The 14416-nt window shown below is 56.5% G+C and overlaps 1 protein-coding gene across 2 annotated transcripts in view; it reads left to right on the top strand.

Annotated features, from left to right (window-relative positions):
* The window catches only part of MACROD1 (mono-ADP ribosylhydrolase 1), a 152545-nt gene that overhangs the window by 3135 nt on the left and 134994 nt on the right, over nucleotides 1-14416 (top strand). For both annotated transcript variants that reach the window (XM_081240114.1, XM_081240113.1), the window contains exons 2-3: nucleotides 7494-7595; nucleotides 8240-8356. In XM_081240114.1, coding sequence (XP_081096240.1) covers nucleotides 7494-7595; nucleotides 8240-8356 — 219 coding nt within the window. The remainder of the gene's footprint in view (nucleotides 1-7493; nucleotides 7596-8239; nucleotides 8357-14416) is intronic.

Genomic DNA, 14416 nt, shown 5'->3' with positions numbered 1-14416 from the left:
CCGTGTCTGGTTCTTTTTACTAATATCTCTGTGATTCGCCCACATTATTGGGTGTAACGACAGTTTGCTCTTTTTTATTGCTGTGTAATATTCCATGGTGTGGATGTACTACAGTTTGTGCACCCAGTCTCCTGTTGATGGGCATTTGGTTTCCAGTTTGGGACTGTTGGGAATAAAGCTGTTGTGAATATCCTTGTACATGTCTTTGATGGACATGTGCTCATCTTTCTGTTGGGGGTATACCTACTTAGGCCTCTAAATGCTTGTCTATGCCTGAGATGATCCTCTCTCAAAGACTGGCACATAGTAACCAAACTCACAAGAGACTGATGTATAGTTCAGAGGGTTGAAGTGCAGTTCACACTGGGGAAATGTAATAGCTCTGGGTCTGGAAACTCATGTGAACATGGGCAGGGCCTCCTCTCCCTGTGGAAAAGCCATGTGGAAGCCAATTCATAGTCTTAAGTTTGCTCACCAGCAGGTGTTCTCAACTAGGGAGCTGGTTGAATGATTTTGGAAGCTGATCCCACTGCCCTGGGCAGGCTGGGCAAGCTTCCCTGCCAGGGGTGCGCCTACCCACTGAGGATGCCCTTCCCTGGGCGGTTGCTCAGTGTTCCAGTACAAATTCAGTGCTGAGTGCCTGCTCTGGGCCCCAGGTGCAGATGCCTCAGTCCATGGCCCAGCGAGTCCTCTGGACAGATAGCCAAATTCTGCCTGGGTTCTTTTTCCTGGGTTCAAGCTGACTGCCCACTTCTGTGGACCTGTTCTTTCTGTGGACCTATTCTTTCTCTAGGTAAGTAAATACCATCAGGCTGATCTTCCTGGCTAGGAGACATTCAGTCTTTTTGAGAGACCTCTGCAGTATTTGATTTCACTGGCCAGGGGTTAATTTCTATAATTTAATTCCCTCAGTTCTGGAGGGTCTCATTACCACCCACCCCCGCCAGGTTGTGCCTTTTCATCAGAAGATCGTGGAAACAGTCCTACTGTAAGGCAGTTGGGTGTGAGGGGACTTAAGTTCAGGCACTGGGGTATTTGGGGGCTTTGCCACCACAGGAGGGGCCTGGCCTCCAGGAGAAGGGCACAGATCCTCCTTCTGACCTGCAGTAGGGGCAGAGCTGTGTGCTGAAAAAGAGAACAGGCATTGGTGTCATCAGACGTGGCCAGCCCTGGCACCACTGCTTCCATGCTCCCTGAGCCTCAGTTTCCTCATCTGTAAGATGGCACCAACAGCACCCGATTTGTAGGTTGTGCTGAGATCACATTAGAAACCATTTTGTACACAGTGGCCAAAGGGTCCCCAGTGCCCCCTCCCTTGTCACCCCCCAATGCCCCCCATCCCTTGTCGCCCCTCGGGTCTATCTCCTCTCTCTGCCCTGTTCTGGCCATGGGGACACTGGGCTTATATAAACTTGTCTTCCCCATGGTCTCAAATGCTAGAACCCTGACCCTCAGGTCCTGAGCCCTGTTTCCTCTCCCTCGTGGCTCAGGATACGGCTCATGTGTTCCAGCCTGTTTGCATGGGGCAGGGCAAAGACAGATTTCAACCCCTGTGGGATTTCATGCAGAGCGGATGATTTATCTGATTCGACTGCCGAACCAGAAAATTTCCCAGGCACACCTGGGAATTGGGTGGGCTTCTCCCACCTGTCTTCTGGGAAGCAGCCTTGGCACGTCCCAGTGCGGCCAGAAGCGAGGGGGTCTGGGAGAGCAGAAAAGCTCCAACGTGCCTCCTGCCGTCTCCCCTTTGCTCGTGCCAGAGGCTTTAACGAGCCCGTGCTCTTGGGGGACGGTGAGAAGTGATTAATGCCCCCACCGCCATGTTCCCAGAGCCCAGCTGTTATCAGCCCTGCCCACCCACCCTTCTTCAGAAGAGGAGCCTCCCTCCATGCCAGGCTGCCCTCACCTTTCCGAACACCGTCTTGTGAAGTGCCATAAAGACACTTCTTTAAACACATCATTGAATTCCCGTTCGCCCGGTTCACTTTATGGTTCTGACACAGCCTGCTTCCTCCAGCTCGGCTTTCGTGCCCGGGAGCCGCTGAAAGCTTCATCTGGGGTCAGACCTCTTCATCAAAATTTACTGCAAACATCCTTTTACAGCACCTGTCTCACTGAGCTGTGAAATACTCTCGCCTCTCCAAAAAGGAAAGAAAATTAAAACGTATGTTGTACATCTTTTATAAGAAAAATAAAACTCACTTGTGCTTTAAGTCGGCACCTGTCCTTCTGGCAGAGGGAGGTAGCGTGTGTTATAAATGCGTGGGGCATATGCCCACCGTAAGGGTCCTGCTTCTCCTCCTCCCAGAGCGAGTGAGGAGGGCCTGGGGCGGCCCCGCTGATGATGAAGCTGAGGCTGTGAAGAGAGCCCTCCGGTCCTCAGCTGGCTTCTCCTTCCCATAAATCAGAGAGCAGTGCAGCCTGTAGCTCCTTGGGGTCAGTCAGGCTGCAGCCTTGTTCTGGAGATGAGTGAGGACACGGCACGCCACACACTGGCCTCGAGAGGTGTGTGCTTGGGGACCACAGGCCAGAAGGGCAGGCCGACAGGTGTCCTCAAGGTTGGCACCTCGTCAACCGGTAGCTGAGCTGGAAGCTCTGACGGTCTTTCTTTGCCGTCTCCGGGAAGCAGAGTTGTGTTTTGGTCTTTGCTGGAGAGAGAGGACTGCGCGGGCTGTGGGTCACTCAGAGCAGACTTCGGGTACTGGGGAGGACAGTGCAGAACAGAGCCCTGGGCTGCGTCCCACCCTGGCTTCCTTTTGCTTGCCTGTGGCCAGGGCGATTGCCCTACTGATTTTGTAAAGCAAGGTGGTGGCATCTGCCAGGTGGTGTCTGCTCGGGGACCTGAGCCATCTCTGGGCATCCCAGATTAGTTCCGTGGGGTACCCCAGCCAGAGGGACTCCGGTCTTGGGAGTCCTATGGGGTTGGTCTGGGCTCTGGCTGACCAGCCCCTCCAGTGTCACAGTATGGACCTGCACTCTGGCCACAGGTCCAGCCAGCTCTGAGTACCGGCACTTGGACATGCCAAGGCCTTGGAGGGGGACTTTGGTCACAGTTGTGCAAGATGATAAATATAGGGACCCAAATAACTTAAAAAGCTCCTGCGCCTGCTTTGCCCCAAGTTGGAAAAATAATGTTTCCCCTCCCAAATTTTGTCTTGTTTTCATTTGCTCTCTTTGGGTCTTCTTATTTCACACACAGGAAGGAGTGAGTATATCTGATGTGTATATTGCACTCGACAGCTTCCTCTGTGTTTTCGCAGCCAATCTTCTTGTTCACAGCAAGCTTGGGTGCCACGGAAGGCTGGCCTTGTCCTTATTCTAGAGATGAGAAAACTGAGGCTGAGAGGGTGAGCACCTTGCCCATGAACATGATGGTGGGAGGTCATGAGCCCAAACCTGGGGGGACCAAGGAGCAAGAGCGGAATCAAAACCCCAGCAGCGGCCGGGCCATGGGCCAGCAAACGCCTCAGACAAGCCGGGGGAGGCTGCCAGAGCCTTGCTTTTGCTCTTCCATCCAGCTGTTCTAGATTTCTCTCCCTTTCCCCACCCGAATGCTCTCTCCGACCTCAGGGCTTTTGCACGCGTTGTTCCCTCCTCCCGGAAGACCCTGTTCTGTTAGCAAACTTGCCCGCAACCTTCAGGTCTCAGCTCCTTGGTTCATTGAGTCATCCCACAGATGCCCAGGGACACTCACACATGCTTTATGCTGTGCCAGGTGCTGGGAATCCAACATAAACGTGACATATCCCCATATGGCCAAGGTCAAGCAAAGCACAGATGGTAGGGGAGGCAGCTGCTTTGGGAGGGGGAGGGCAGTGAGGAGGGAACTGTAAAGGAAGACCAGGCAGGAGGCACAGCAGGTACAAGGGCCCTGAGGCGGGAAACAGCTTGGCTGTTGGGGGAACTGAAAGGCTGAGGGGCTGTGGGCAGGGTGAAGTGCAGTGGGGAGGGTAGCACGGGAGGAGGTTGGGAAAGAGGCAGGCTCTCCAAGCCCTGGCAAGGACTTGGAGTTTGAACTGAGCTTCACACAGAGAGACAGCTTCCATCTGACTTCTGTCCCGAATATCTCTGGGCTGCTGTGTTAGGAACAGACCACAGGGTGGACACAGGGAGTCAGCTGGCCGGGGGGTGGGGAGGCGCTTCCACAGGGGTCTAGGGAGCAATCAATGACCGAGGCTTAGCCCTGGTGGGAGTAGCAGAAGGCATGGTGTCTGTGGTGTTGGGGGGATAAATCTAACAGCCTGCAGATGGATGGAAGAGGGAAGAAGAGGAAGGAAAGACCCTTGGTTTGGGGCCCCAGCAAAGTCTGGGGCCGTTCACTGAGAAGGAGGAAGGATAGAGAGGTCAGAAGTTCAGCTCTGCACACAGAGGATTTGGGGATGAGAGCAGGCTGTGGGCGTTGGGGAGCAGATGCTTGGAAGAGGTGAGGGGCTGGAGGTGCAGCCTTGGGATCATGAGCGTTTTCGAATGATGTGAAAACCCAGGGAGAGGGTGTAGATTAAGGAAAAGGGGAGGCAGCAAGGAGGCTGAGAAGGGGGGCCAGTGAGCAGCCTGGGATCGGAAGTTGGGGGTCCTGAGAAGAAAGAAGGGGTTGGGGGTGCTGAGCGTACAGGGGAAGCCAGGAAGGGCCACTGCATAAGGACAGGTGGCCAGTGTGGTGCCTCTGACCTTGGCCTTGATGGAGAGGTGGGGTCAGGGGGAGGAGGAAGTGGAGACAGCGCGTGTAGACAGTGGAGTGAGGCAGAGAAACTTGGCCACAGCTACAGCGTGTGGAATGCGTGGTTGAGGGAGGGTTTTGTTTTAAAAGCCGGGGTACACCAGAAGGTGTTTGAGGGCAGGCAGGACAGTCCAGTGGAGGGGGAGCCGCAGGAGTGAGCCCTTGGGGAGGTGAGCTGGGCGGCCTCGGCTGGGAGGAAGGACCTTCGTGCCCCGTGACCTGAAGGAGGGAGAACGAGATATGGGCAGGTGTGGGGGGTGCTCCCGCCCTGGTGGGAGGGGGAGGCAGCCTCCACTGGATGGATGGCCGGGAGGACAAACGGAGGAGCCTTGGGAGAGGGAGAAGGGGGAGGGGGCACCCACTTCCAAAGGAGCAGCTGGAGTGGCCACCTGGGGAAGATGAAGAATTCAGAGGGAGCCTCTGCTTGGTTGGTAGGAGTTTCTTGAGCGATTTGCAGCTCCTGGGGCAGACCAGAGAAACTGGGGGTACCTCTTCCAGGAAGCTGTCCCAGACCTCACCTCGCCTCCCAGGTGTGGTGCATGGTGGGTGCTCAGTAAATATCTGTTAACTGACTGATCTGTATTCAGACTGCCAGGGAGAGGCAGACTCTGGATGGAGCCGAGCCTGTTCCTTGCTTGGTGGTACCGTCTGCCGGCAGCTGAGTGCTTTGTTTTGCGCCCAACTAAGCCTGTTCTGCTTCTTATTTAACGCGAGGGAGCTTTCTGTGCCCCCATTTTACAGAAGAAGACAAGCAAGGCTTGGAGAAGCGCTTCAGTTCCTTCAAATACCAGCACCATCCCCCCACCGCCACCCCCCCAACACACAAAGAAAGGAGCATTTAAAGTAGGAGCTCTTGGCCTGTTTCTCAGATCATGAGGAGGGCAGACCCTTGAGAAGGAGGCTGAGAAATGGGTTGTGAGCATCCAGGGACTCTAGTGACAGAGGGGACTATCCATGCTGGGTACCATCCACACTGCATACCCTTGCCTCTTAGAAAGAATGAGAATGGCACTGCTGTGGGGGAATTCTTAATCTCTACCTGGTGGAAGCATTTTTAATCTGATTTGGGTGCCTCTGGGACGAGGTGCCCCTGTCTCCCCTCAGCATCGTTCTCCCCCTGTGCTTGCCGCCTGCCCCACACCCTGGATTGCACCCACCCAGAACCTCGAACATGCTGTTCCGGATGGTGGAACACCCTTCCCTACTCTGGCTACCTCTCAGTCCTCTTCCCAGTCTCTGCTAAGTCCCCCTGGACTGGGGTTCCGGCTACCTCCTCTCCCAGTCCCCGAGCGTCCCTTCCATAGCACTTGGAATTTGGATTGCTTGCTTGATTGGGTAAAGCCTGGTCAGCTTCTGTCTCCCCTGCTGCATTATAAATTCACGAGGGCCAGGACCACGTCTGCATTGCTGGGGGTTGGATCCCCAGCACCACGTGTAGGACCTGCGTGTGATGGGTGTTTAGGGAAGGGGGAGGGAAGTGGCTGCCGGAGAGCGTGGTTCTATCTTGAGCTGGAGTTGGTGTAAGCAGATTCAAGGTGTAACGAGCTTTTGGTAATAATTCCCTACAGTGTTGAGCTGGACTGTGAACGGGGCCCTTTCCAGGCTCCTCGGGCATCTTGAGGAGCAGAGGCTTGGATGGACTGACTTTGGCAGGGCAAAGGCACATGTGGGGGACCCACCTGTCTCTTGACTATCTGTCCGTCTCTGCCTTTCCACAGAAGGCTCCAGCAGGCGGACCCTACCTCTCCCCCTACCCCCTCTGATTGCCCTCCTACCTCTGCACATTTTCTGATGCTTTTTGGGTTCCTTGACTGTGGTCTTTCCTCTTTGTTGTCTCCCCCTCCCCTGGTGGTCACTGGGGGCTGCTCCATCTGGGGAGTGTGTGGTGGAGGAGGACAAGGCCGGGCTGAGAGCCAGGCTGCCCTGGTGGTCTCAGGCCGGCAGGGGGAGCCCACGAGCCGCGAGCCTGGACTGCTGCTCTGGAGAGAGGCTTCCCTGCCTGGGGCCACCCAAAGGGAAGACCAGGCCCAGCAGGGGAACCAGCCTGGGTGGACCCAGAATCTGTGAGTGGATGGGGGGCCTGGCTTCCCACTCACTAGCTGTATGACCACGGGTGGCTTCCTGACCTTCCTGAGCCTGTTTCTTTATCTGTAAAATGGGGACAATTCCAGCCACTCCCTTGATTCATGACTCACCCCAGCGGGCATCTCTCCGCGGGGAGCCCTCTGCCAATGCAGGGGGTTTGTCACAAATGGGCACCAGACCCGCTTGGTCCTGTGGCTCTTTGAGGAGCATGGGTGTCCTGGTTCCCTGTGTCCTGCTGCCTACAAATAACGACGATGATGATGTAACTGATCGATGATGTAACTGATTCAGTGCCGCCGACCTGCCTGGCCTTAGCACGTATGAGTAAGCTTGAAATTAGTCTACAAGGGCTGTCTTGAAGATATTTGGGACCCAGAGGTGTGGACGCAACTGGAAAGTGGCAGAGTTGAATTCTGAACTCAGGTCTGTGGTGCCTGCAAGACACCCTCCACCTCCATGGGCCTCAATTTCCCCTCCTAACAAAGAGGGCACAGCAAGATCTTCTAGGGGACCCTCCTTCCGTGCCCCTCCCCGTGTGCTTGCGGGAAGGATGGGCATGCAGGGCTTCTTTGGATGAGGCGAGCATCCCCGTGAGGACAGGAGACCCGTGGGCAGTGGGGAGGCCCCCCGGACTGCTCCTCTCCCTGCCCGCCTGACTCTCGTGCCCACCCCCCACCCCCCGCCCCTGCAGCGTTTCTGAAGGGCCTGAGTGACAAGCAGCGGGAGGAGCATTACTTCTGCCGGGACTTCGTCCGGCTGAAGAAGATCCCGACGTGGAAGGAGGCGGCGAAAGGTAGGCCCTGCGCTGGGCGGCCCAGCTGTCTGGGTGGTGTGTGGCCCTTTCAGGCCCATATCTTGGGAGAATCATAAAGACAAGGCCAAGAAGGAGAATGGCGGCAGCATTTATGAGCACTTGCTATGTGCGGGGCCCTTTGCAGTGTCACCTCATTTAATTATTAACACAGCCTGAGGCAGGTTCGGTTTTTATCCCCATTATACTGTTGGGAAACTGAGCCTTAGACCTGCAATCCCATGGCCGCTGGAGCTGGGATTTGCTGCTTGGTGTAGCGGCCTGCAGTGCGGCGTCCTGGTGAGCACGTAGGCCCTGCGAATTTCAGGCCTGGTAACCGGGAACCCAGGCCAAGTTACTTAACCCTCCTAGGCCTCAGTTACCTAGTGTGTAAAATGGGAATGGATGGCATTGATATTCTAGCTGTGTGCAACGTTGTGAAGATTCAAGGAGATGAGTGTGTGCTGCACACAGTAGGCGCTTAGTCAGTGTGGGCTGTCATTACCGTGTCATCGGTCCTCGCATGGCACATTGCCTCTGGAGGTGGAGGGCAGTTGATGGCGGCTTGCCTGACTGGTGGCCACTGGTGGGTCACTCTGCAGTGGGGACCTCTCTGTGACCCCATCCCCGGCCTCTGCTTGTTCCAGGGGTGACCGTGAAGGTGGAGGAGCCCAAGTACAAGAAGGACAAGCAGCTCAACGAGAAGATCTCCCTGTTCCGAGGCGATATCACCAAGCTGGAGGTGGACGCCATCGTCAACGCCGGTGAGTGAGGGTTTCTGGCCAGCCTGAGCCAGAGACCTGGGTGGCCACCTTGTCACTGTGCCAGGCACGCGTGGATGCCACCTGGCTCCAGTGAGGCTCGGGTGGCTGGGTGAGGGTGGCCTGCTAGCGCCACGGGAGCCCAGCGTGTCGGCAGCGTGGACTCCTCTGCCCTTGAAACCCTGACCTGCTGTGTCAGGGGCGCCTTGGCTGAGCTGCCTTGAAACTCTGAGACCCGTTAGCGGCTGGTAAGGGAGAGAGCTCTGCTGGAATTGCGCCGTACTGCCCTGCCAGGAAGGCGGTGGCCAGATGGGGTGGTCCGACCTTGGGGGCTGCAGATGCCCCTGACCACTGCTTTCCTTCCTCCGCCTCCTGCCCTCCCAGCCCCCCTTCTAACTGGGGTGGGCGAGGGAGCATGTTGGGGAGCATGTCAGAAGAAGGGTGGGGGCAGAGGCCCCTGCACCCCTGTCAGCTTCCTGCAACGGCTCTTGCTGGCTGGGCAGTTTATTGTGATGAGTTGAGGAGTCTGCTGTGTCTCTCCCCTCTTGGCAGAGGGAGGAAGGTGGCAGCTCTCCTCCCAGGCGGTGGTTGTCTGGCTGAGGTCAGGAGTGGTGTGTCAAGGGGTGGTCAAGCCCAGCAGGTGCTCAGGTGGTTCACAGGACAAGGGCGAGTGGGGGCCGAGTCCCCCACTGTGGTTGCCAAGTGTCACAGGACGGAGCCTCCTCCCTGGAGGGAGGTTCGCAGGCCTGGGCAGACCCCCTTGTCTTGGTTCCGACTCACAGGGAAACTCCGCTGTGCTAGCCCCTCCCCACCTGCGCAGTCTCAGGTGCTCCCAGGAGCGTCTCAAATCTCCTTCATCGCACCCTTGGGCTTGCAGCCATTGGCTGACCCCAGTGCTGGCCAGGGCGTGGAGTGGCCAAGTGACTCTGGGTCTTGGTGGTGCCCATGCTGGCCTTGCTAAGCGACTGGGCTTGAGAGACCAGGGGAGAGGTGGCCGCTCATCCGCTCTGGGCCCGCTTGTCTGTGATCTGGGTTGCATTTCCGGCAGTGGCATTGCTCTGCACGTCTCCCCACTGATGTTCGCAGAACTGTGTGGTCACAGGGGTGTTCCCTCCCCCCTCATTGCCTATTTCAGTGCACAGGTGACCAGTCACAGGTAAGGCAGGAGTTCTGACTCAGAGCAGGGGGTGGTGGGGTCCCCTTTGGATTTCTGCTGGTGCTTCCTCTGATGTGTTTCTCTTGGGCCACTAGGATGGTGGGTAGCAGCGAGGTCCCCATCTGGGGAGACACAGGACTAAGACAAGTCAAGTCACAGTGGCCCAGGAGAGAAGGGTATTCTTGCTGCCTGGACCCCAGAGGGATGGCCTGGGGTGGAAGGACCAAGCCTTGGGGCCCCGGCTGAGGGGACATTGCCACAGGCCTGCGAGGCTGCCCTACCTAGTGCCCTTGGCCCTGTCAGTCACTGGCAAGGATGTGGGAGGCGCCCCGCTGGTACTTTTTTTTTTTCAATAAATTTATTTATTTTATTTATTTATTTTTGGCTGTGTTGGGTCTTCGTTGCTGTGCGCGGGCTCCCTCTAGTTGTGGCGAGCGGGGGCTACTCTTGGTTGCAGTGAGCGTGCTTCTCATTGCAGTGGCTTCTCTTGTTGCGGAGCACGGGCTCTAGGCACGAGGGCTTCAGTAGTTGTGATGCATGGGCTTAGTTGCTCCATGGCATGTGGGATCCTCCCGGACCAGGGCTCGAACCTGTGTGCCCTGCATTGGCAGGTGGATTCTTAACCACTGTGCCACCAGGGAAGTCCCCCCGCTGGTACTTTTCTTCCTGAGCTGCAAAGTGGCCAGAGGGAAAAGTGGGGCATCTTATCACCTCCTTCACAGCCAGGTTGATGGTTGGCGGCCAGGAGGGGGGTGTGGGGACCGAGGCAGGGTGTGGGCAGAATGCAGATGGAGTGGTGTGGGGGCTCTGGAGCCTGAGCGCGGGGCTGCAGGCATGATTAATGGCTCTTCCTAAGTGCCCTTGTGCCCGGCCAGACTCTGAGTGCAGCAGCCCTGTCAGCCTCTCATGCTCTCAGGGAAGCCCTTTGGTCCTGGCTTCATTTGATTCGCCAGGGCTGGGCGTGGCAGTGTTTGCTGTGTCTTTCTGGGGACTCCCCTTCTCCATGTACCTGCCTGGGCTTGCATGATGGGAATGGTGGGAAACCCACCCATTGGATAGTTGGGGATATTAGGGTCTGATGCCCATGAACAGTGATGCTCACGCAGCACCTGGCATGAACAGAGCCCTCGGCACCTACCGCTGTTGTCGGTGCTAGAATTGATGCCAGCAGAGTCACTGGACGTCAACCCTGGCCCAGGGATGCCAAAGGATCCTGGTACCTCCTACAAATGCGCAGCTATGCCTCCCCCTGCCTGCCTCAGTTTACTAAATACCTCCTGGCGTGTCTTCCCTGGATCTCCTTTGTTTCTAGAAAGAGTCTCATAGCAGGGAGGACCCAGAACCTGCCTGGAACCCCAAAAAACGGCTGAGGCGGGCCCTGGATCCAGAGCTCCCACACAGAGCCTGCATCCCCTGCGGACCCTCCCTGCAGGTTTTCCCAGCCCGGTGTTTGGGTGGCCTTGGCACTAATCAGACCTTGGGGGTCTTTGGTGGTTTTGGTACCCTTCAGCATCCTCCCTGGGCCCTCCCAACCATGGCCTGAGGCCGCCGCCCACCAGGGGGCAGCAGAGATTGCGGTTCCTGCGCGCAGCAGAGCCCGTAAATCAGCCTGTTTATTAGCGGAATAAAAGTCGCGGCAACGCGGGGCTTTTCAGGGCTGCATAAATCTGGTCTGTGCCTCGTGAAACCCACATGTGCTTAATTCATATGTAAAGTTTCAAGCAGGAAGAGAATACGTGTCCATTAAATTCTATTTGACTTGATTATAATCATTAGCCCTGAATAATTGCTTCTCAGCGCCGACCGGGGAGCCACCACAATGAGGAAAAGGAGCGAGCAATTATCTCGGGGTGGGAATTTTTTAATTTTTATTTTTGAAGTCAGGGGCAGTGTTGGTCCCGCCAGGGTCTGTGGCCCATGGGGAGTCGTGTGGGTCGGACAGGGCTGGGGGCTTGAGGTCCACTGTGGAGCTTCTGGATTTTCTCAGGACGGGGTGGGGGGCGGGGAGTCTCTCTTTGTCCCTGAGGCCAGATGGGGAAGGGTAGGGAAGATGCCATCGCTGCCTGGGCCTTGCTCCAGCTGCAGGGACCATGGAGGGGGAGGCCTGCAGGGGGCTGGGAAGGGCCTGTGCGAGAAAGGGATCAGCACCCCAGAACCCCTCCATCCTGAAGAGCTGTGGCTCGGGGGCGTCTCCAGCCACGCAGGCGCTCTTCCCATCCCTAGGGAGGACCCCAGGGGTCCTTGGAGAGGGCAGGGGCCGGGTGTCCTCCCTTCCTGCCCCCTTCACTTCTCCCCTCCCCGCAGAGTGACTCCACCCACAGCCTCGCTCAGGACTTTGGAAAATCAGACTCAGTTTCCCAACTGTTCCCCTGACATTTGAAGTCCAGGGCTGGTTTTTACCCCACTCTGTTGATATTTGATATGTGATTGGGGTGTATGTGCTATTATGTGCCTGTAGTAGTGGATATGTGTGTGATTTGTTGTGTGTATAATATGATGTATGTTCTATGGTATGTGGAGGGGGGCTGGAACAGAGTAGAAGGATGTTTTCCTGGCCAGTGGCAGGGCATGAGGTCACAGGGGACAGGACCAAATCCCCTCAAACCCCTAGGGGCAGTGCAGGCCTCCCCGGGCCATCCTTGGTCTTGCCCCAGTGGCTGCCAGCCGAGGCCACTTGCTTGGGCAGAGTCTGGAGAGTCTCAGGCTCCTGCCATCTGTGCTGGCCGCGGCTCCTGCCCATGGGGGCACACTGCATCCATCTTAATTAAATTGGGCTGCCACGCTGGTGAGATAAGCCAGGAAGCCCCTGCAGCCCCCATTCTGGAGCAGGAGATTCTTTGGGGTAGCGCCTGCCTCTCCAGCTTGGCCCCACGTCTCCCAGGCTGTGTCTAGGGAGAGCCAGGCCTAGCATCTCCTCCAGAGAAACCTTGGGTCTGGGGAGGTGCCTCAGCTTCTGGAGTGTTTATGTCTTCTCTTTGCCACGGAATGGTGGGGACTATGGGGAGAGGCAGCATGACCTTGACAGGGTCCCTTCCATGCCCTTGAGTTTGCCAGCTTACCAAGCCTGTGCTTGTGGGCCCCTAGTTCCTGACAGACAGCTGAATCCCAGGCAGGAAAGGTCCTGGCACAAAGAAGGACCCCCATTCTTGGCCAGTCCAGGGTCCGGCTGCCGGCTTTGGCCTTCAGGGCATAACGGGACAGAGCAGGGATGAATGTGATGCTTTGTGCAAAGACAAAAGGAATATTAAACTGCAAAGCTGTCCCAGGCCACTGAGTCAAGGCCATGGGCATGCTGTGGCCTCCGGTCAGGCATCTCCAAACCTCTATTTCCCCATCTGAAAAATGGAGCATCGTTGGCCCCACCCCAGGGTTGGCACATAGTAAGCCCCTGTAAATTAGTATTGGAAAGTCAGCATGAGAGAAACTAAGCAGAATATAATGTGACAAAGCATTGGAAGTGAGGTCTGAACAGAGTGCCATGCGTTGCCTCAGGGACCAATTAATTCTGCAAGGAGGGCGCGGGAGGCGAGGAGGGTCAGGGGAGCCTTTGAGGGGACCCGGCATGCGGGCCGGGCCGTGCAGAACAGGTGGGGAGCCATGTTTCACAGCGACAAGCTGGCCTCACTGGGAGTTTTTCTAAGTTGCTTATTTATTTAAAATAAGGCATGAAGTGGTGCTCTGTTTCCTTAAGTCTTGGGGCTTTGAGTTGTGAAAATCTGCCAGCTGCTTCTATCACCCTCGTCTCCGCAAGCCAGCCAAAGCCCTTGCTTCATCCCTTCTGCTGCCAGGAGCCTGGCCCCCTGGCTGTCCCTGGGCCACCGCTTGGAGTCAGTGATTTAGAGACCGCCTTGATGGACTAGCAAGCAGGGGGGCCGAGGGGCGCCGACTGCCTTGTGGGAAGTGATTTGACGCTGAACTGTCTCCGTAAATCGCTTTACCTGTCACTTCAGATTTAAAGGTGTTTACTGAGGCCGGGCCTCCACAGCTACCTTCAGCAGCAGCCTCTTCGCAGTGGGCAAGGAGGGTGGGCGGGAACCCGTGAGCCACGGAAGACTCCCTGGGCCCTGGCCCCTGGGGAGCACAGGCGAGACCGGCCACTCCCTCCATGCCGACCACTTGGCATCCCTGCAAAGCAGGCAGGACTCTGATCCCCATTTTCAGTGATCAAACTGAGGCTCAAGAAGGAGATAACATGCCCCAGCTCGGCAGGTGACTGAGTCAGAATTCAAACTCATGTGTAGCCTTTCATTCATTCGATCAGCAGGCGTACATGGCAGGCCTGCTGTGCACCAGGCATTGAGGTAGGTCCTGGGCTACGGAAGACTCAATCTCAACTCCCAAATGCAGAGTGAAAAATATGAATGGAAGGGACAGCAAAGTGCATGGGGGATGGGAAGCACACCTGCAAGGTGTGAGGCAATCTGGAGGGCTGCTTGGAGGAGGCAGTACTTGAGCTGAGAAGTAGGGATCTGAGTTAGAAGTTGGACAAGGACATTCTAAGGGGAGAGAGGGAGAGCACTGGCAGGGAGGGTGAGGCGGGTGGGACTCAGGGGAAGCTCTGGGGGGCTTGGAATGAGCCGTGGTGGGTCCTGAGCTAAGGGTCTCCCTCTAGGTCTAGGCTGTATCCACACCCCATGCTACCTCTCCTAGCCTCCTGGTGTTATTATATCAGCCCCACGGTGTCAATGGGAAACTGAGGTTCAGAGACTTGAAGCAACTTACCTAAGGCCACACAGCTGAGCAGTAGTGGCACAGGTAGGGAAGGTTTGCCAGACTAAAGAGCCTCCAGGAAATCCCCACCCCCACGTTTTTTGTGGGTAGCTGGGAACACCTTCTCTTTGTTCCCTTTTCTTTTCTGGTTTAAAATTTTGGGTCCCCAGAGTGGGTCTGCTGTCATCTGTCCTCAC

This window comes from Mesoplodon bidens (assembly GCF_964165515.1).
Source record: "Mesoplodon bidens genome assembly, chromosome: 7".
NCBI classification, from domain to species: Eukaryota; Metazoa; Chordata; class Mammalia; order Artiodactyla; family Ziphiidae; genus Mesoplodon; species Mesoplodon bidens.
Note: the sequence above shows the minus strand (reverse complement) of the source record. Positions and strands in the feature narration are given on the sequence as shown.